General features: G+C 41.6%; 1 protein-coding gene across 2 annotated transcripts in view; it reads left to right on the top strand.

The window, feature by feature from the left end:
• The first annotated feature begins 4538 nt into the window (after positions 1-4538).
• pparab (peroxisome proliferator-activated receptor alpha b) overlaps positions 4539-23506 on the top strand; it is a 34473-nt gene continuing 15505 nt past the window's right edge. The window contains exons 1-2 of one of the 2 annotated variants that reach the window (XM_079684652.1): positions 4539-4782; positions 20922-21170. In XM_079684652.1, coding sequence (XP_079540778.1) covers positions 20963-21170 — 208 coding nt within the window. In that variant the 5' untranslated portion in view covers positions 4539-4782; positions 20922-20962. Of the gene's footprint in view, positions 4783-16486; positions 16624-20921; positions 21171-23506 lie in introns of those variants that run through there. The other variant, XM_079684653.1, reaches the window with a different exon arrangement.

A 23506-nucleotide genomic window follows, 5' to 3' on the forward strand; every position in this document is an offset into this window, starting at 1 on the left:
TCCACCACTGTACTGTGTCCCATGTCTAGACCAGGGTTGGATGTATTTGTATGTGGGCTACACCCACTGTGTGACTGTCCCCCTCCAGCCACCATATTGAATTGATTTGAGCCTTGGCCCTGGTGATGGAGCAAAGTGAGCTGCATACTAAGCCTGATGAGACAATGGCTCTGTGTGCATCCTGTGGTTGCTTCTCTAAAGGCCGTGCTCCGTCCTTCATCTCCTCCCGCTTCACCAAAAAAAGCTTCGACCACTTCGCTGGGATTTCCTTTTCCCATGAGAAAAAGAAATAATAAAAAGCTTTCGATCAGCCGATTGAAACATATGAGTCAGAATTCAATAATATGCTTTTGTTTTATCCAAAGTTGCCAGGAATTCAACAAGAGTAACACTCACAGGCTTCATATGATGTCATGGCTGTATAAATGGAATAGTGTTATTGATCGGATGTAAGTGGATAGGATTTAAGGCGCTGTGGGCAGACCCTCGAATAAACCACTGAGCAGAGTGCATTTGCTGAAATGAAGAAAAGCTAAGCCTGTATCAAAACAGATCCACTCAACAATAATCTGTGCCACGTGATTATGAAATGTAATATCAGTCTGAAATAAAGGACAAGGAAGTGAAATATTTTTGTCAAACTTGCAATATTTGTTCCATATTCATATTGAGATTTCCTGCATATATAAACTTACAATTTAAAATAGAGTTCACCCCAGTCTATGGTTCACCCATATAACTCTAATTGCCAGGCCTCACTAATTTATAGATGGGTCAAAAGCGCCACCTAGTGGATACTCCCTTTATATTCTACACACTATTCGCATGTTGTTCACCTACATGACGTTTTTTTTCTCTAAATTGAAATTATGGTATCATGACATTGTTCAACGAAAAACCAGAGAACAATGCCCATCACAATAACATATAAACCAAGGTGATATCATAAAATGTCTTGTTTAACAGTCCAAACTCCAAACATGTTACATTTACTATAATCCAAGAGCATTAAAAGTAATACATTCTTAACTTTGATAACCCAAACCATTTCATTTCGAGAAATAATACTTTAAAAAAAATACGTTTACAATGAATCATTGATCAATATAGTTATTTTTATGTCATCAACAAACTGATGTTTTGAAGAATCATTGCAGCTGTATGAAAGTTTGTATCCATCCATAATCCAGTATGATGCTCTCCCAGAGATTTCTACTATTTTTATTTTCCCCCCATGAAATGACCAAGAGTCCAGAGGCAGAGGGTGTTAAAAAATTGGGATTTTATTGTAATAAAAAACATGCGGAAAAATACAATATTAATAAATAGTTTGAACTATTTTTGTTGTATTAAACTAAAGTGTCCATACAAAGCTTGGACTGGCTTAGACTTTGGCTGCTTCTTGAATGAAACTATAAAATCGTGTGCCAAAAAATTAAAGTGAAGTTCCCTACTAGCGACAACGATTTTGAATTGCCTTGTGTTGAAAGGTGCTAAATAAATAAACTTGCCTTGCCTTGCCTTACTGTTGCAGTTTCTGGACAGCAGGTGGCAGCAGAGATCCAGCTGCTGTTAAATCTCAACATTGACCCACTTACTGTCCTTCGGTTGGTCATATTAACCCCTGTCAAATAAAGTTTAGATAGTTCCCAAATGCCTCAAATGTGTTCTATAAAAAGCTATATTCCTATATATGATTGGAAACATGAAGGATTGCTATGCTCTAATTAGGTTTGACCCAATTTGTCTAAATTCCAGTTGAATGTCATACACTATTGATGTGAATTCATGCCTTTACCATAGGGTAATGCATATAAACACTGGCAATATCATATTTCCATTATTGTTGATTTAATTAACAACAAAAATCCATATTTAGGTTAAGTTTTAAGCAACAGTTTAAAAAACAGGCAAATCCAATATGTTAATCTGCACAGTAAGTGTTCCCCAAAGATGTCATTTAAAAGACTGCCATTTCATAACCATAAACTATTTTATCAAGCTTTTGCTCTTTCATGGTCTGTTTTATTGCAGCCAGGTTCAGTTCAAGGACAGACATGTTGTAAGCGAATGTGGCAGTTGTCATTATTTTATCTAGATGTGGAAAGCATTCTCCTTTTATTGGGAAACCAGCTGCTGTCCAGACAGTATGTCTTGACCGTAACCATTACAGCGGACTCTTCAGTCGTGTTGCAACGAGCCGTAGATCCCCAGTCTAAAGTTTCTCCATGTCCTCCTCGCATGGAGAAATCACCATCAGCCGAGGAGGGACTCGGTGCAATGCAGCTCACATCTGGGAGGCTGTGTGTTTTAGATACATCTATTTCAACATTATTGCATTGAGTGATTTGATATTCAAGGTAGTGCTGCTTAGTTTACCCTGATGATGTGGTAGCAGTTACAAGTTACTATACGGCACTGGTTAAGTATACATTATAAATAAGTTAATTTACTTACGTCCTTTAGTTAAGGCCTACAGTTTTGAGGAACTCATAATTGTGATATTGTACTAATTATATTCATTATACTTCACCACAGTTATTTGACAATTAGTCATTTTCATGCAATATGGATGTGTCAGGGAAACAAGTAAGTATTGTACTAAAGAACCAGTTCAGTTCTATTGTAAAAAAAAAAAAAAAAACGCTGAAAAAATCCTGAATATTTGGGTGTAGTTTTGCTGCAAACAGTTAAGAGGGGAACATTTTACTTTACAAGTGAAGATTATTTTATTCAAAACAGATGACAAGCTTAGAAAGTATCTTTATTATTTGGATCAGCTTCACCTCAACCAACTAAAGCATTAAAGTATCACGGGACAAGAATAACATTTCACATAAATGTATTTTTTACATTGTGGTAATTCTTCTTTTATTTAAGAAAAGGCTCTGCATGCTTTCACCATCTATGCATCTAGGTACTGAGTGTGCCTGGAGGTCGTGGTGGGCTCCACTGTGCTCAAAGGACCCGTATAGAGAAGAAGAGGTCTCAATGGGACGTTCCTGGCTAAATAAAGGATAAATAAATAAAAATACAGAACAGCCAGTATCTGTTTCCAGGCCTTGTGCCAAGCAGGAGAGGCCCATTTCTGTGCCAGAGACGTGGACAGACTGTGATGGGGAGCCGGGACAGGGAGCTGGATGAGGAAACAAGAGAGCGGAGAGATGCAATCTGCACACGGGGTCGCACACTCAGCATCTGGCACCAGCGCAGAATCGGAGCTCCTCCATTAATGGGCAGTTTATTGCAACAGTTTGACTGGAAAATCTCACAACTTGGCCTGCTGTCAGAGTGGGATATGATGTGCTCTCCAGCTGCCATGTGGATCCCGTAAAAGTGCATGGACCTTTCTTGGGCACCATAATATTATTTGATATACAATTAATACACATCAGCAAGTCAATGTGTTTTACTTGTAAGCAGATCAAATTATCATAACTGCTACCAAAGCATCTGAAGGGTTCCTTATGCTCACATTTGAAAGGTTTGTGTGATCCCCAGAAATGTGTGTCTACTTCTCCAGTTTTAACATGACAAGGCATGTAAAGGCTACAAGCAAAATATGGGAAAGTTTGACCACATTCAAACATGTTTTGCTTGTTACTGCCGTTGCATGTTGCACAGTTGGACACTAGAAGGCTTTTCCACATTGATCAGGTGAGGTGAAACGTTTCTCTCTGTTTACTTTATATCACTGACTTTGTGACATTGTGTAAATGTTGGTCCAAAATGCAACAGACAGAAATGTTCTACCTCCATTGCACTTTTACTTAAGTACATTATTTGAGTATCGCTTCAACCTTTTCACTATTGTACCCCCTTGCCCTTACTTAAAAGTATATTATTTTGTTCATCCTCTTAGCTTTGTTGTCTACGTTTAGCTGTTTGTCCATAATGTGTGCATCCTCCCCTACATGTATGAGAGTAGGAATCAAACTCCTTAAAGACATGTACAATTTAACTTTTTTAAAGGATGTTTTAATAGACTACTGTTAATTATGAACTTTCTTTATCTAATTTAGCATTTCACAGTCTAAATGCAACATAATTGTCAGTAACTAGCCTACCTGTTTCATGCATATCATAACTACTTTTTTTATAAGCTTCTTTTTATTTGTATGTTTAGCACATGTTTTTTTTAATCAAAACTATGTTGCATTCAAGTTGCATTGAACTGCATTGAATTGAGCCAAAGAGAGAAGGAAACACTTGTGTGACCCGCGGAGGGTTACATGAGGAGGAAAGTGCCAAAGTTGCAAGCCTGAATTCATTCAGTTTAAAATCATTAAATTGAACTTCACATTCACATAGCCTACTTTAAACGATTATCACTCAAATAATCTATTTCTGCAATCAGTACATGTCTGTTTAATTTGCTGGTATTTGTTCCTGCACTGACCGCGTGTTGAGCACGTTGTTCCCCCTGTCCCTGGCTGCTGTCACCATCCATGGTTAGGGGGCGTCCGAGTCTCAGGAGAAACTGCTGCCTTCTCTCCATTCGCTGAAACCATAGGTGTGTCAGGGGGGTGTGCGCCCTGTCTCCTCCAGCTGTCAGTTATGACGCCACTTCCTGCGGGTGGTAGATCCATGGAGCTGCTTTGTATGGACATGGTGGGGGATTTTTGACAGCAGCAGCGCTGCTGGGAAACAAACAAGGACGTGGTCGGGGTCGGGGACTATTTTTTCCCTCCTCGATCCTCTCTCGATTTCGCGCAGAATACTTCTCAACCCAGCGAGATTTCTGAGGATATGTCGGCTTGGAAGTGGGCTGTCTTTTGAAAGGTAGATGTCTTGATTTTGGCATTTTATCCAGAGAAATACACCCGCCTGCAGCAGCTGAGAGACTGTCTGTGAGGGAATTTGGTTCCATGTGCAGAGATGGTTGCAGCCCAAAAAGCAGCATGTTCTCCAGTTTTAGTTTGTGCACTTTCAAGACTAAAACTATCCCAAGATTGTTTACAGGCAACTGGGTAACATTGATCAATTCTTCCTGTGACTATAAGACTGTTGTTATTGTGGAGAGGCATTCCGTGTGCACGCCTGCGCAGTAAAAGTGGCGTTTGAGCATGGATAGTGAACACCTCTATTCATTAGTAAGCCACGCATTAAACACAAAGGCTATTATTGCTTTGTTTGTGCGCACTTTTGCTCTAACAGCTATAAAGAAACAGTTAGTTTGCTTGTTATTGAGGCCTCTGGTCAGCATACATGAGTGGTGTAGGCCTACTGTTGACAGTGACAATAATGTCAAAAGGTCAATGTTGTGTGATTCATAAGGTAGCGTCAACACTTGACCCTGGCCTGGATCATTGGTGGTGCTTTTATCGCTAGGAGCACCTGCATAATCCCTGCATAAAATCTGATGGCTTCTTAATGTAGTATCTTTACAACGTGTGTCAAGGTACTCAAATTTAGAGATGGAGTTTGGGACCTGTTTTCTAGTTTAAAATATGTATTACATGAAGAAAATGTGACAGGAAATGGGGGGAGACAAACAAAGTGTCATCCAACATGTTCCCCAGCTGGACTTGAACCAGGCTTTCATGACATACTTGTAATATTGACTGGAAATTATGGATTCTTATGATTGGGGATTCATGATTTGCAGCAGACTGTAAAGTGTTAGTTAGACGAATAGGCAAAGCAGCGGTTAATAAATAGCTTCAGGTGCTGTGAAGTTAATGCTAGAATAACACGGAAACATATTTCCACATCTCAGTGACTCCTCTCCTTGTGTGAACTGTGAACGTTCATATCTAACAGAATTGGTTCACAAGAACTCAGTTACAATATTATTCATTTACCAATGCCTGAAAAATGAAACTGTAGTTGTTAACCATGTGCTTACTTAAGTTCAGAGCTCTACACAGTCAAAAACACAGCCTCATATTCAGATAACTTGGTTTGCGACATTGTGTGAACCTTGTCTGACAATCTGTAGCTCGACTGATAACGCAGTCTGTCTTTGAGGTGTGACAAATGTGAAATGTGAGCCAAATCCTGCTGTACCTGTGATGTCCCTCTAAACAATATAGGTATGCAGCCTTTCTTCCCCGTACGTAGCAGGGCTTAATTTCAGTTGTTTACCTTTTTACCTGTCCTTTCTTATGCTTTATGTTGAATTGGCTGATATGGTGCAAAGTTAAAACCCTTGCTGTGCACTAAAAAGCAACTTCCAACTTTTGTTAAATAATTTGATCTTTTGTTTTGAGTGTAATATGACATTGGGGCTGAACCACAGCGACTCATGGTGAAAGTTTGTTTACTTTTTTAAATGAACATGTACATTTAGTTCGGATTGGAAAGTTGCATGTTGAGGTTTAGCTCTTTATTGCCATGTTTTCTAAACTTGAGACTGTGCAGGTGATCTGAAGACTTAAAACTCAGTCCTCCATGCACCGGACCTTTAACCCCCCCCCCCCCCATACTTGCTAAACCCATTTTTCACATTGACGTGGAGTTTACCTGGTGGTCAAAGTTCAAAAGTCTTGCCTCAGAACCACCTTATCATTCTGATGAGTGTGGTTAGAAATGCATTAGTTATGGCGTTATGTTTGACAAAGTGACAGTTCTTTTTATTTGTGTCTGTTCACCCAGAAAAACGAATTGAAAACATCATTTTTTTTCTCTTTAGATTTAGGAGTAAATCACTTCCAGAAATGTTCCAAGAGATAAAATCTAAATATGCACCGAACCCTGATCAAATAGTAATTGCAAATATCATCCGTGTGGGTGGAGTCACGAAATCAAGGCAATCAGATAGTGTCATTCCAAAATGAAGAATATTTAAATAAACCTTTTTTTATGTTTTTTGCAAACAGAGTGGATATTTCCACCAATGCTTTCCCCCCCCCAGATTCCACTAGACTAGGAGGATTTGGATCTTGCCTGCTCTGTCTGCAGAACCTTATTTTACTTGCAAGTGGGAATGTTTTTTTCTGAAGGTGTGGTGAGTCGTTTGGTGCTTGTAATTCATCGTCAAGCTTCGCTGTTGTAATCAGTGGCACACAATGCTTTAAAGATAACGTTATCTCTCATGCACAATGCATGCAAAATGACTTTAGCAACAAACTGTCTGCCCATGCTCTAACAATGCAAGGGCAGAGATCCCGTTCCCCTTTGAGTCAGACTTATGGGAAATGTCCATGCTGTTTTCTCTATAGGTAGTTTCTGTCCAACTCTTCTCCTGCACGTTGACAGTTGTGTCTGTAGGAACCTGACCCCTGTAATCAGTTTTCTGCCTGGGTGCATTCACAGCCTGGAGTGGCAGACTTTTAGAAGCAAAAACAAGTTCAGAGTTTTCCCCTTTCAGTTTCTCAAACAGGACTTTCAGGTTCTGTCCTCAAGTGCTGAGTCTCAAGAGTTCATCATGCGTCTCTGTTGCGGGTCCACACAGAGATGTGTTGTAAATATGATTAGCAACAAGAATAATGTTCCACAGACATATTTTGGAGTCTGCACCACCTGCAATATGTATTCGGTATAGTTTTAAGAGCATGTGTAAGACAAGTAACTGTCATCGAAATCTGACATTTGCTATGCGTGCATTTAAAAGAGGCTAAGAGAGTGTTATTGCAAAAAGCCTCTTCCACCGATTTTAAACACTCAACACACAAGTTTAACACTGCCTTGTTATCGAATGTTTAGGTTCATTGGCGATTTTGTTATTCCTCATCTGTCAAAGCAACCCCCCCAAAAAAGAAAATATACAGGTTTTAAGTATTTCCCAAACGCAGTTAGACACAAATGTGTGTACAGCTGCTCCAGATGGCTGCACTCGGAGAATGGAAATCACATCATGGTGAGACGAGATGCAATATGAAAATTTCATGGAAAACAGGAAATATTTCGAAAAAATCGGATGTTTCAACTGCTTTAGGACCAAGAATAGTATGGGCTCAGAACAGTCTCATACTGTAATACATACATGCACAGAGAAGGATTCACACTTGTATTTCATGATCAGCAAAAGGAGTCACACTTGTATTTCCGGATCCACACTTGTGTTTTTCAATGCACACACAAATATGTTCCGTTTCAAATACAGAAAAAAGTTTTACATGTGTATTTTTGATCCACACATTTGTTTTCCATTTAAAACCTCTGAACCTGCAAACACAAATCACTTTCTGTGCATGGATCACTGTTCATTCGTGTGTAGGGTTTTTGAGACTCCCCTGATGGTCACCCGATTTGTACTTGTAATTTTTTTATCTATAGCCAATCAGATGTCTCCTCCATTCTAAGCCAATCACATGAGCGCGCCCCCACGAGGGTATGATTTCTTGAGTTCATGACGTAGCGCTTGTACGCATTTTGCGATGTCCGGAGCTGACAGGTCCATGGAGCTAATCTCAGGACACCACTCTCAGTACTTTGCCACTTTCCGAACAGGAAATGCACACAAATGTAATCTTTTATATTATTAAGGTACAGCGCTACTTTCCGAACCATTGATGAATGCTTGTGTGTACACAAAAACAGCAGGCAAAACCGTTTTAAATGTGTGTTTCCTGTATGGCGAATACAGCTGCTTTATTTATGTCTGTATGAAGTTGTTGTGAGTGTGGAGGGAGCAGCTACAGGTTAGCTTAGCCTAATCGATCAGTGGCATCTACTACGAAGTCAGTTCTACAGACCCTGGATATCTCTGAGTTATTTGGCTTAACTAATCCTAACAAGCGAGAACCCGCTAAGCGGTCCCACGACCATAATTGCCAACCTTGAGACCTCAGAAATTGGGAGCATTTCAAGCTGTTCCGCAGCGTCCACACGGCGGCGTGCGTTGAAGCTTGCCGGTGGGCGTGTCTGAAACTCGACCAACAACCAATCACCTGAATCTCCCGCCCCGGACACACAAGCACGCGGTTTGATTGGCTAGAGCTTGTACTGGCATATGATTTGATTGGCTGACGCTTCCGTCGAAGCTTCAAAAGTTGAACATTGCTCAACTCTTGCAGCGAGCAACGCGAAGCGACGCACGATGCAGTTTGGCGAAGAGTGACGTCACCCCATTCAAAGTGAATGGGCAGAAGCGTTGAAGCCTCAACACACGCCGCCGTGTGGACGGGCCGTTAGAACTGTTAGCGCCGGAGCCTCGTAGCGGGGAAACCGACTTTTAAAAATGAAAAGAACATCTACACATGCTCATTGTAGTTGTAAGTGCAATGCCTTGCTGCCTGTAGCACCATCCTTGATGGAGCATATGTGTGGGCTGGACCTGTATTTTACAGGAAAGGAGTGAGCAGAGGGTAGAGTTGTCCATTCTTGTTCTGTTTTCTGTAACTATCTTCCTCACCATGCTGAACACCTTCTAAGACTTTCAGTTGTGCGCGCTACTAAAGAGAAGAAACCAAACAATGGTGTACCTGTATTAAAGTCCGAGTGGAAACAGTCCTGAGTAAATCTGATTTTGTCAGAAATCGGGAGAACTGCGGGAGAAATATGACCCCGGGAGGAAACCGGGAGAGGGCAATGAAATCGGGAGGGTTGGCAAGTTTGCCTACGACGCTGGATATATATGAACTCGGTAAATCAACCCAGGGTTTCTCTGTCCGGCCGAGAGCGCGTTCACGTGAAAGGGACGGGGTGAGCAACATTTGACCAATCACAAACATGGACAAGCGTACTGACAGCGCAGCGTCATACTTCATGAATGAAAAGTAACCTATAATAGACAAATATGAAGAAGTTAAACTTTAAACATCCATGACTTAAACACGTAATCCAGGATAAATCAAAATAGCTGCACCTGCAAGGTCAATACAGAACAGCTGGTACAAAAAAACTACTGAGTGTTTGAATGCGTACATTGACAGGTTTATGATATCACTGCTCCATATAAGACATGAGTGGATCTGACTTTAATTACCTTTGATTCAAGTGTTTCGTAAACTTAACACTTCTGCATACAGTAGATATGTGACAAGTATATAAGTGTTGCACGGCCAGATACGGCTCAAGAAGCTGGCTCAGATGAATGAGGCGTGTAAACACAGCGATGCGATTATTCGCATTGCGTCCGGTGTGAACGCCCCATTATTACAAGTATTATATAATTACAAAATAAAATCGCCACTCTCAGTACAGCGCCACTTTCCGAACAGGAAAAGCAGGCAAATACAATATGTTATATTGTTATTGTTATTATTGTTATTAATAATAATAATATATATATATATATATATATATATATATATATAAATAAAGACTTTGTGTATTTTAGTTACACCCGCTATTGATTCATTTTGTCAACATTGGACCTGGACACCGTCCACATAGCTATAGTGAAGTAATATAATTTAAAACATTAAGCCTATTTGATTTAATAATCGGAGCTGAAAGCTCTCTGCCATCTCATATAAAGCCCCTGTTACGGCTGTATGTATTCCCTGCTTCTTTTCCCTTTGGTTCCTCAACCCAGGTGTGCTGTATTGCTGTAACGAGGTTCAGACGAGGTGCACCTGGGGAAGGAAGTGCTTAAAAGCTCCAGTGCAGCAGCAGAAGAGGGAGGCCTCTGGTGTGGGGACTGCTGTGTTTCTGCCTCTCATCCTAGGATGGATAATTAAACCTTTGATGTGTTGTTATAATAAATCCTATGGATTTGATGATTTTAAAGGTGTCTTTCGTGTTCTATTTGGGTCAGAGGTGGAATTTTGTTAGCTCCATAGGGCCATTTTAAAGGTGGGGCATAAGCATTCTGCTGCTGCACTGGAGCTTTTAAGCACTTCCTTCCCCAGGTGCACCTCGTCTGAACCTCGTTACAGCAATGCAATACAGCAATCTACCTGGGTAGAGGAACCAAAGGGAAAAGAAACAGGGAATACATACAGCCGTAACTGCCCTGGACACACCAAGCCAATTTTGGCCGTCGATGGATGTCAGGCCGACGATGAGCGTCCTGTCGCCCTACTCAGATTGGTGTGTCCCGCACCATCGTGTCTTTTCGGCCGTGCCGACACCTTTTTGGCCGAAAACCTACCAATTCGACCAAATCGACCAAAGGCTGTCGGTCAAATAAATCACTCACGGTCCTGAGATTAGCACCTGCAGGCAGGCTCCATGGACCTGTCAGCCCCGGACAGCTCAAAATGCGTATATGAAGTGCTACGTCATGAACGCAAGAAATTATACCCTCGTGGGGGCACGCTCATGTGATGGAGGGGACATCTGATTGGCTATAGATAGAAACAATTACAAGTACGAATCGGTTGACCGTCAGGGGAGTCTCAAAAAACCCAAACACGAATGCACAGCGATCCGTGCACAGAAAGCGGTTTGTGTTTGCAGGTTCAGAGGTTTTAAACGCAAAACAAATGTGTCGATCAAAAATATTATGTAAAACTTTTTTCTGTGTTTGGATTTTATTTACATGTATATGAAACGGAACACATTTGTGTGAATTGAAAAATACAAGTGTGAATCCTTCTGTGTGCATGTGTGTATTATGAGACTGTTCTGAGCCCATAGAATAATCCTTACAAAATGCAACCTCCTCATTTGTGTAATCCAATGCCATAATGCAACGCAGAAATGGGTCTCAGTCAAACTAATGCACACACATTGGTGTAGTTGGCTATGTAGTTATTCAAGTTATTCTTCTGTTCACTTCACAGTCATTGAGATAGAGCATCTAAATATTTAGCACTGTGATGAGTTGTAGAATCCCTCAGCTGAGCAGTGTTTTGCCCTCTTATAAACCCTCAAACTCATGAACGTGTTATTTAAACTGAACTTCCTGGGTCATATTTCACCTTCTTGGTTGGTACCTGTAGTAACACACCCACTCCATGCAACTCAGTGTTTGTACACCGTGCTATTTTCAGTCCAAGCGTGGTCTTTGCGGCTGTTTGTCGTCACTCGTAAGTCCTGTTTGTCTTGCTCCTTGTGTCCTCTGTCGCCCTGCTTCGACCTTCCTCTGATCACGGTCTATTCCCCTCTGATCCTTCCTTAGGAATAAAGTCCTTCTGGGCTGAATAGGATTGAACCCCTCCAGCCAGACTTACAGTAAGCAGCTCTGGACCGAGATTGGCTGTGGGGGGACGCTGTATGTAAGCTCAGTGTGTGGGGACTGCACAGGAGGAATGTCTCAGCCTCTTGAAAAAAGTACATTCTAACATCATCCTTTTTGTCACCTCCAATCTAGGGTTTTTTAAACTTCTTATGTGAGACTCATATCTCTTAAACATCCTGTTATTTCCAAGACCAACTCATTGTCGAATTTGAAATTCAGTCAATGGCTTCTGATCCTGATCCCTTGTGAGCCACGGCCTATAGAAATCCTCATCAATGACCCATCCAGGGACTTATCTACTCTCCCGCTCTTATTCTATTACCGCTGAAGCCCACTCTCTTTCAGCTCTTCTCATAAGCCAAGACAGAAATGCGTTCATCGGTTTTAACGTTATCTTATGTCAGTTTTGTTTGTTTTGTGTATCAGCGACCTTTGACATTGGCATGGAAATTGAAAGTGTTAATGAACAAAAAACACACAGAGATGTTAAGGAAAATGATTGCTACAAGACACAACCTAACCATCAGCTCATATTTTTGTGTATTTTCATTCGGTGATGGCAAAGTGAGTGCAGGCAAAATACTGAATAAATCAATAAGCCCTTGGAAAACCAGCATCTTCTGCCTACTTGCTGCATGTAGGAAGCCAAAATCAAATGTTTCATGTTTTGTAATGCTCAGTGATCCCATTACAGAAGCAAATCAGAGTTGTTTGGCCATCAGGCCGGTGTGGCGCATGCCTCCCCTCAAACACGTAGCTGGTTTGGCAGCCAGAAAAGGGGAACTCAGGACTCCAGTGTCATGCTGGAAAATGTAATAAGATACACACAGCTGTCTGCACAGAGAGAAATGTATTCCAGCATCATGTTGTTCCCATCTCACTTGGTGATTTCTGCACTCTTACACTCCCCTTTATATTGTTTGCCAGTAATGCAGAAACTCCCCTAAAACATTTTCTGGAAAGTTCTTGAGCCAACCCAGTACAAAGATGATTTAAGGTGAAGCTGAAGGGTTGAAGACTGCTCTTTCTGATGCCTTGTTAGAGTAGAGCTGCTGGTAGTGAGTAATTTTTTTAAATCTTTAGATTGTTTGATACATTTTTTCTTCTCTAACATTTTAGGAAATTCAAAGAAAAGCCCATCAAAAGTAGTGATTTTAAATCTTTAAGTTGATTATTTCGACCACTCAACAATCCAAAACCCATATGTATGAAATGAACTACATTATAAAGCCAGAACTAGCTAAAGTTTAGCATTTGACTCATAACTTCAGCCTCAATTTATAAGATTTGTTATTCCTGCACAACAACAATGGAGCGTGAGATGGGTCGGAGAATCGGAGCAGCGGGAGCGGTACTGCAGTCGCTTTACCGCACCGTTGTGACGAAAAGGAAGCTGAGCCAGAAGGCAAAGCTCTCTGTCTACCGCGCCATTTTCGTTCCTACCCTCACCTATGGTCATGAAGGATGGGTCATGACCGAAAGAACGAGATCGCGGGTACAAGCGGCCGAGATGGGTTTTCTCCGCAGGGTGGCTGGTGTCTCCCTTAGGGATAAGGTGAGAAGTTCGGTCATCCGGGAGGGACTCGGAGTTGAACCGCTCCTCCTTCGCGTCGAAAGGAGCCAGTTGAGGTGGTTCGGGCACCTAGTTAGGATGCCACCTGGGCGCCTCCCTAGGGAGGTGTTCCAGGCACGTCCAGCTGGGAAGAGATCAAGGGGTAGACCTAGAACCAGGTGGAGGGATTATATCTCTTTTCTGGCCTGGGAGCGCCTTGGGATCCCCCAGTCAGAGCTGGTTGATGTGGCCAGGGAAAATAAAGTTTGGGGCTCTCTGCTGGAACTGCTACCTCCGAGACCCGACCACGGATAAGCGGGAGAAGATGGATGGATGGATGGATTCCTGCACATGATAGCATCATGTTAAGAATTTAAATTGTCCCTGTAATGTTGTAGCACTTGTACTCTCCTCTTAAACAAAGCTTCAGCATGTACAATGTTTGATATTTTTTGGCTGCGCTCGTTGTCGGTCAACGTTCAGAGGCCTTCAGACTGATCTTTGTCTTCTGATGTCTACTTGTTGCCAAAGGGGTCGATGGTGTTGTTATTTGGCAGAGTTGGTAGAACAGCACAGGCTCTCTTGAACATTCCCTTCTCTTTGGCATTAGTCGTGATATGTCAATTGTGCTGGTGGAATATTTTTATTTGTAGATCACAATGTGCTCCCAAATAATGAGTCTGTACTAATGTGGTGAGTGATATTCAAATATTGCCTGTCTGTTTTCAAGCCTACAAACTTTTGAACCCTAGAATTACTCTTGTTAACAACCATATTTAAATAAGGTATGAGTACAAAGCATTTTACACATGTATTGCATCAGCAGAAATAGCTAAATACTGCAATCTTCTTAGATGTTTGTACAATATTGTACAGCTCTGCTATCCAGTTGTTGCGTGTCAGTACATGATTACTGAAATAGGCAGTGAAAATACAGATGCATGAAACCAAATTAAACCAATTATGGCAAAACAGGTTATAAGTGCACTTGATTGTGTTGTTGGACCAGTGTAATACATGTAACTGTCACTTATTACCCAAGCCCTACATCTGTCAAGTGAAAAAAAAGTATCTGTAAAAGATTGCAGCAGTTTATCCCTTCTGAAATGTACAGTTTGGATGAACTGCATGGAGGTTTTGAAATGGTGACCTTATTAATCCTTGGGCCTGATTTGGAAATAATTGCAGAGTGGCAGTCAGCAGCCATCGCTTGGCACCGAATGGATGTGTTGCTTAAGGACAGCGTTGTTAGCGATTTGGGCGAGCCTGCTGTTTATTCAGCTGTAACACACTGGGGTAGCTCATTGCTGAACTGCAGGTCAAGGTCGCATAGCAGCTGAGGAAATTTCTCTATATGTCCTCACTGTTGCTGACACATCAGACTCAAAGCAAAGATCACACAGAATATAGTCTTATCAAGTTGATCAAATCCACTTTTTTGCAGAAAAATATGTCCCATGCAATTACATTTACCATATGCTCTAAAAAGTAATTTGCTTCATTAATTTCTTTCTCAATGCTTCAGCATGCAACCTATTGTCCTTCAGTGTTTCACAGGTTATTGGTAACTTATATTTATCTAATACTTATGGGGTCAAATGCTTAATACTGTATATTGGCAAAAAACAGCCATACATCTGTTGCAGACTCATGAGAAAGAAAACAGTTTGGAGATAATGGCAACTGGTCCAATTAAACATATTTTAAATAGTATTTAGAAACCCTGATCTGCTTAAACTAAACCTATGCCCAAATAATCAAGATATAAAACAAGTTCAGATGAAAGATGTAGCTTTGTTTGAGCTCAATGCACACACACACACACACACACACACACACACACACACACACACACACACACACACACACACACACACACACACACACACACACACACACACACACACACACACACACACATAATGATGGGCTATAAAGAGCCATATGAAGGGTCAGGTGGTCACTTCACATCCTTTCTTATAACATGATACGCGGACACATTGCACCTTCTCTATGGGTTTAATGGTGTGGGTGGATGTCTGTCTTGTGAGTGTGTCTGAACATTTCATTGTTATGAAATTGAACACGCTGTCAATGCAGGGGTCAAAATCCACTTGGGCTTATGCAACTGACTGTGTTTATTATCATGCATACATTAATTTAGCAGGCAAGATTTCTGTGCTTCAGTAGCTTGAAACATCTGACAGTAAAAGAGTGTCTCTTTCCAACAAACCATTTTTTGGTTATTTTTAGGTTACATGTAAATAATGAATCTGCATCACGTTGTAACACAAATGTAATATTGTCAAAGCCAAATGCAGATTTCATTATAAAAGTGATGCATTTGGCAACTAAAGATTGCTTTACGTTTTTTATTACCAAATGAGAGAAAGGCAATAGGAGTCTGGAAATGTGGAAATAACACATCCATAAATACAAACCTTAGCATGTATTTGAATTCACTCATAAGAATGATTTTGCCAACACAATAGTTTTTGACCTTTTCAAGTCTAAAAATAGCAGATAAATTGGCTGTTTGCTATAACTGCCATTGACCCTGAATAGACAGGGTAAGTAACCTGATAGCATAACGATTGACCTGTTAGCTATCACACGGCTCATCTGTGGCAGGCTGCAGCTAAAGTCCAATGTCTTCCCCTGTACTTTGCTCAATGTCCATAATGATAAGAGGGCGCCGGCCAGCGTATCAGCTCTGAGTGATAAGGGCTCCGTGGAGTGTTTACTCTACGGGATTGGTCCAGACTGAGCTCATAGAGAGAACTCTTCAAACAAATTGACAGGCGGAGCTGGCAGGTCAGCCCCATCAGACCATATTCCCAACCACCTTTAGAGCCCCTGGGGCCCTTCTTCAGGCCTGCCAGCGCTCAGACCACAGGATGGGTGGATTAAACATTAACCTGTGTCTGCCTTTTCATACACACACACACATGCGCACACACATGCACACACACTGAATGATCACACAAACTTGAGGAAAGAGCTGCGTGTCATGTTGACTAAAATTGCATCGAAAACGTCAAGTTTTTGGATGAGAAAGGTAGGGCAGCAGCATTTTATTTACCTAAGTTGTGATTGGGTTTTCACATTCTATAAACTATACTTACCAACTTTGTATTTAAAAAGCAAATAGTAAAGACTGGAGGCAGTACTACAGACAGGCAGTTAGTATGCACACAGCTTATCCCTCCTCTGTCTCCTCTCTTTGCCAAAGTATGTTCTCCCGTACTTGGAAGGACTACTGTGATTTCAATAATGTTTCTTCTCCACGCCTTGTTGAGACAAGCCCATACACACCTCTCATGTCTTAGTGTTCTGCCAGCTTTATCTGTGCTTTCTTGCCATCAAACTCTCTGCCAAGCATTGTCCTTATCGTTTGATGGATTTGGAAAGCATATAAAGCTTTATTGGTTTCCTAAGAGACAAAAGTTTGTCATGGAGGCTGTGTTATAAAACTGGAGCAGATAACATGGAAATGCACTGCTTGGTGAGTTATAACTTCTGAGAGTGTGTTGCTCAAAGGTGTAGGGGATTTAAAGATCATTTTCTTGAAGATCTCAGACGGCTGTGTAAACTAGCCTCATGCTGTTCTGTGTCCTTGCCTGTTGAGAGTGGAGGAGGCCGTCTGCGTTCAGAGCCTGTTTTTCTGCCTCAGCTTAAGAGCAGCTTCACGGCCTGTCTGTCTAATGTGGGTCTTCACTGCGATGGATGATCAAAACATGGGGGGCTGAGTGCACATGCTTAAATAGCAACTGTGCAGAAATCCATCGGACAGTATGGATTATTTATGACCCACTCCTGCATCCGGCCACGTGATTACTAGACTTGCTAATGTTCAAGTTCTATAATGGAGTTAATTTATTTTGATGATGAGATATTCATTTCTAATCGTTCTACGTTTTCTTTACATGCCCGCCCCCTTTGCCGCCGATTTCAAAGCGTGATCCGTGTGTCGGCATTGCAGTGGCATTGTCATGACGACCTTGGTTAGTGGTCTTTTGTCATTGTAACCCCCGCTCACCCCCTTTTGGGCCCTAACTCCCGCCCCAAACGGCACAAACACGTATGACCTTGCCCATCTTCCTCTCAGTGTGTGAGCAGGGTTGGTTGAGTGAACACAACAGAGGTCTTGACCTTAAAGACAAAGGCTTGCTGTTACCGTAGGAACTGTTGTTTTCTTCTCTCCCTATCTCACTAGCTCACTCTGTCTCTCTGATAAAGACCTTGTACTATAGCTAATCAGGCATTCCTCTCCAGAGTGTCTCTGTCTCAATCCACAAGGCCTCCGCAGCCTGCAGCTAAGAAGATCTCTGTGTTTACTTTGTCTTTTTGTATGTTGGTGGCAAAACAACTTTGTACACTTTATAGCTGCTGGTAGGGGGTCATGAGTTCAGGAAAGGACTTGCATCGTATGTTATTCGAATAGCAAGGCATGCATGCAGTTTGTGTTTTTGTAAGTCTAAATGTATCCATACCGTTCCCTATGCAAATGGGGGTTAGGCAGACTGTAGCCAAGAAGCTTCTGGATTGTACTCTTGCAGCGGGGTTATGATGAGACAGTGCTGAATGAAGTGAGTGTACGTAACAGGATGTCCTCTAAGGGAAGTCCTGAGGGTCAGGAGCTAGAGGCTGAATGCTAAAGAGGTTTGCTTTAGAGCTAACACTGCCTCCATTCAGAATTCAAAGTGTATTGAGGAGTGAGTAGCTCAGTAAAGCGGCCTGCTCACATGCCAGGCTCCTTTTCATGTAGTGTTTTTTAACCGGTGGGAATCTTCATGCTCTTTACTATTAGATTCAGTTTAGTTCCCCCAGGCTGTGATGCGATTGTGGTACCTTTCCATATTTCTGGACCCTGTTTTGAACATGGAAAGGATAAGTGGTTAAAAAATGCTGTCTTTACCACTTGCTCTGTTGTTTTTTCCAAAGGCTCCAGCCCTTAGACATTAACATGTCGCATCTTTTAAATTCTTGATCTCCATGTGTCAGAACATGCATACCAAGTTACCATCAAGTTCCCTTTTTGATATATTGCAAAAAGCTGAAAGTGTGCTTTTCAGTTTAACAGCAGCTACATTGACCACACCTCTGCCATACAATAAAAACGACTACACTTAAATCGCTTCTGAACAACTCAGTTGTTTTAGACAGTGTGCTCCAAAGGATGGCCCACCAGTTATCCATCTCCATCAATTTATACAATGTGATAGAATTTGAGCCAGGTCTTTTTGCTGTGCTGTTATATTTATTACATGTTTGTCTATGTTTTAGTAATTGGTCTTGTTTGGTTATGCTAGCCATCTGCTAACTCTGGAAGTAGTATGGACCTTTGAGGGTTCTTCCTCCTTCTTGAAGGGTTTAATTGTAAATGAGCTATACTTTCAACCATGCTTCAATATGATCTATACTTTATGTTGCTTATTCATTGAATACCATTCACGTCTGTCTGTCATCAGATCGTTAAAATAGACTCAAGGGGAGCACTGACGGCAGAAACATTTGAAGCATGCACACGTCCTCTCCTTTTAACAGCGTACTGTACATTGCACAGTGCTGGATAAGTTAAGGTTAAACCAAAGGCAGTCATGTGCAGAGGTGTGGATTGACTGAGAAAAACCGGCAGCTGCTCTCTGGTAGTGGAGGGCTATTGCGTCTCATTCCCGCACCCCCCACCTATAACCCCCACCTCCCCCTCGTCTGATGTTCTTAGTGGGGCCTGATGGAAAGGGCTTACTGAAGATTGACCCAGTTTACATGCAGGTCTATGAAGGTGCATTCCCTCTGCTAGTCTTGAGCTTAGCCAACATGATCATCCCAGGTCCCACCTTGCAATTCAGCAAAATCTCATAAATGTATCGCAGAAGCCGTTCCGTCATATGTCTTCTAGCCTAGTGACCTACATTCATCCCTCCACATGTCCGCGTGCGCTCACCCTCTGTCTCTATGTCCTCTGTCTTTCTCTTTCTGCAGTACTGAAAGGTGAACAAGGATAAGGTTACTGTATTTGGAGTTAATAGCTCAGGAGCAGAGAGGCCTGTGTTTGGTTATAAGATACTCTGTGTCCTTCATTGCCCTACTGTCCGCTGATCCACTATCGACATGCAGCACATGTTAGCGTTGATGGCTGCGGGTTGCATCGGCACTATTCATTTATTGTAAACTGTGTTGATTCACATTTATCCTGACAGCTGTGGTGGTCAACTTTTCAATTAGCTAGTAAATGATCCCAACATCTATTCAATGGATTGGCAAAACAACAATTGGTAAATTGGGGGGGAATCGCAACAGCGGTAATTCAAGTTTAAAAGTCTCAAAAATGGTACAACTACTGTCACAAACTGGATGAATGTGAGGTATTTTGTTAAAGGAGGATGAAAGTGTAATTAAGGAGCACTATTGGAGTGACTTTGATGGTCATTGGACTCAGGATTAATTCATTTAGATTCCCGCTGTATGAAGAAATTAAAGGACGGCGCAAGTGGAAACAATTCACAAAGGGATTAAACTGTTTAAAACACATGCTCAAAGTAAGCCGGATTTTGCCGATGTGTTTATGTGGATTCAAAAGTCGTAAATAATCTACAAAATGGAGGAGACCGATCTGATCGGAGCAACTGTCACTAATAATCCAACTGAAACCGGCATGGACAATGACTATGTTTTAAAAATGTGCTTATCCAGAAAAGCCTGGTCTGGACACTTTACGGGCAGAAGACACATTTCTATTCAATAAAGAATTATACATTTCTGTCTTTTTATGCCTTTAATAGCTACTAACTTGAATTTGTATTCAAATTCATTAATACATTATTTGTTATATTGTATTGTAATGAAGAGACAAGGCTGTTGGTGACAATCATGTATTGAGTTACAATTATATGTACAAAAAAAAAAAAAAGTCTAAATATGATATTTGGCCTCAAATCATCTGAGGCCTGGCGCCCCCCCTGCGATCTTTGCCCCCCAGGTTGGGAACCACTGTTCTATAGCATCTCCTTTTTGTTTGTGGTTTTGACTGAAATGTCTATTGCCTTAACATATTGTATGGAAGTTCATGTCTCCCTCAAGATGAACTGTCATCACTTTTGGTTTTTATTTGTCCGATAATTCAAACTTTGCCTTTACTTAAGTCTAGACTACCTGCATGTCACATGGCACATGCATTTTGTTTATCACTAGTTACCAAATGAGCATGCTAATACGCAAAAACTATGATGGTAAACAATATGATGTTGATATTCTCATTGTTAGCATGGTAGTATGCAAACACCCAGTCTTTCATATCAACTCATTGACCTCTTTGTCTTCCCCCTCCACCCTCCCCCCTCCCCTTGTCCCCAGTCTGATGAGTGAGAGTGCCGGCAGCCTGCTCCTCCACCGCGATGGTCGACATGGAGAGCCACTACCATCCCCCTTCCCCCCTGGAGGACTCGGTGCTGGGCAGCCCTCTCTGCGCCGATGACGACTTCCTGGGCGGCATGGAGGAGCTCCAGGACATCTCCCAGTCCATGGACAACGACCCCATCAGCTCCTTTGATGTCCCCGAGTACCAGTCCTCCAGCAATGGCTCTGAAGGTTCCACTGTTCTAGGTGAAGACTCATTATCATTTGAATTGAAGTGATTCCTTCAATTATTAATAGTATGGTTTTCTGACAATGTGGTGCTTGCTGCATTCAGGATTTGTACACAGTTCCAATGTGTCTGCTGCAGCTCATTGTAATCTCCTTGCGACTGTTGTTGTTGTTAGATCAGGGTTCCTCGTTAACCCCCCTTAATCCTCTATTTGCTCCAACTGGATCTTCAGAAAGGACCCACCCTTTGGTTAATTTAACCTCCTGCCCTGACCAAAAGCAAAGATGCCTTACAACCCTTTGACAGCCCTTTATTTCCACAGGTTTTCTTTAACGCCTAACCCTTTGGGCAATACCCCTTAGACCTAATTGTTTTCTCCTGTCTCTAAGGGTCTTGTGGCATTTTCCAACCCATTTTATGCAAATGTATTTCCTTATTTATTCTTTTATCCCTCGTCTTATGTTCTGTACTCCCCTGTTTTACCCCTGTTTTACCCCTGTGTCCTCTGCTGGCCTTTCTACTTGCCGCATATCCAATGAGGAATTCACACATTCCTCAGCAGCCATGCACCACCTCTCAGGAAACATCCGTTTTGCTGCTGTTTTTCTTCTTGAATAAAAGTCACATGGGCATCTGGGTAATGCATGCTGCTACCGAATTATTCAACAAGCGGAGGAGAAGTGAAGAATTTGGAAAGATAAACATTTAATAGGATAATAATGGGTGTGAGTGAGGGAGAAGGGAAGGGTGAGATGGCTAAAAGGCATCAGGGAAACGTGATGATGTCATGGAAAAGTGAGTGAAAACATGTTCAGGATTTATGGATGTTTAGGATTATAGTGTGAGACAGGAACAGAACAACCACTGACATACCTTTCTTGTCACTTGTCAAACGTGCACCAGGCAGAAACACAGCTTCAGGTCCGCTGCCAAATTCTGCTGATCCCCTCTCTGGCTTCTCTGACCAACTCATGTGGCCTGACTTAGTGCCACTGTTTTTTTGTACCATTTCATCTTTGCTATTTCTGTAGCAAACAAGTTCTACCAACCATGTTCCCTTCACAAGGTGGAAAAGAAAACTGTTGGCAACCTACGACCTGCCTTTCACGAGCAAGATCAGTAATACTACCCCACCACTGTAATGCCTGTGACAAGCTTCCAACCACAGATGGCTTGCTAATATCTCTGAGTAAATAGTTTTTATGGAACAGACTGTCTTTGAGGTCAAGCTGCAGTTTAAATTCCACTAGTTCTTTGCAGAAGGGAGGTGAGACAGAGATGCATCTACTAAGGTTGTAGTAGTAGTAGTAGTGGTGATTTATAAATGTTCTCAATATGATGCAACTTTGTGTCTAATGTGGAAAAGATCAACATGTACCCTATATACTGCAGGCTATAACAAAGTATGATAACGTTGTCAATTGTTGTACTTGTTGTAAGTATTACATTACTTACACAACAACAATCATTTTGACATAGGAAAGGTAGGGGTGAGAGGGTTTCTCATGAAAAAATCTATGATCCATTTATAATGCACTCTAAACATACAATATGTTTCAAATCTTAAAGGTGACCTATCATGCAACATGCACTTTTGTACGTCTTGTATACATGAATATGTGTCCCCGGTGTTCCAGGGAACTCAACAAGTGTCAGAAAACACAACCCTCTCTCTTTCCCTCCATACCCAAATCTCTTAAAAAGGGGCTGCAACGGATCTGATACAGACTGATACAGATTTGAACACTTCTATGACGTCACAGAAGTGGTGCTACGGCTATTGGGCCAACTCCACCAATCAGGAGGAGACAGCCACGGACATTGCCGTTCGAAAGCGCTGGAGACGCTGTAGTACATATGCCAGGCCTGTAGATGGTGCTGTTCTCACAGAATCAGCCCATGCAAAGACAGTGTTACATTGAGAGAAATGAGGAATGGCTAAAATGCATGATCTGTTTGGTATTTTGAAAAATAAAAAGTATAAATATGCCTTTATATAGATATGGTCCTACACTATATTATTCAAATATAGCATGATAGGTCCACTTTAAAGAAGTGAGGAATTGCAATGCTATAAAGAGCACTTCTCTCAGTTTTCCATACAAGTTACGCAAATATACAGTTCTTTCATTCTCTAAACACCTGATCATGATAATGATTATAGGTCTACAGCAGTGGTCGCCAACCAGTCGATCGCGATCGACCGGTCGATCGTGAGTGTGGTGCGGGTAGATCGCAGACCGTTAAAAAAAAAAGTAACAAAAGAAAGAAAAATTAAATTAAAATAATAATGTTTGAAAAATACGTTTTTAGATGTAAACCTATCATCCACCACCCCGTTAGCAGGTGCCAC

The sequence above is a fragment of the Notothenia rossii genome (genome assembly GCF_949606895.1).
Source record: "Notothenia rossii genome assembly, chromosome: 5".
In the NCBI taxonomy this organism is placed as follows: Eukaryota; Metazoa; Chordata; class Actinopteri; order Perciformes; family Nototheniidae; genus Notothenia; species Notothenia rossii.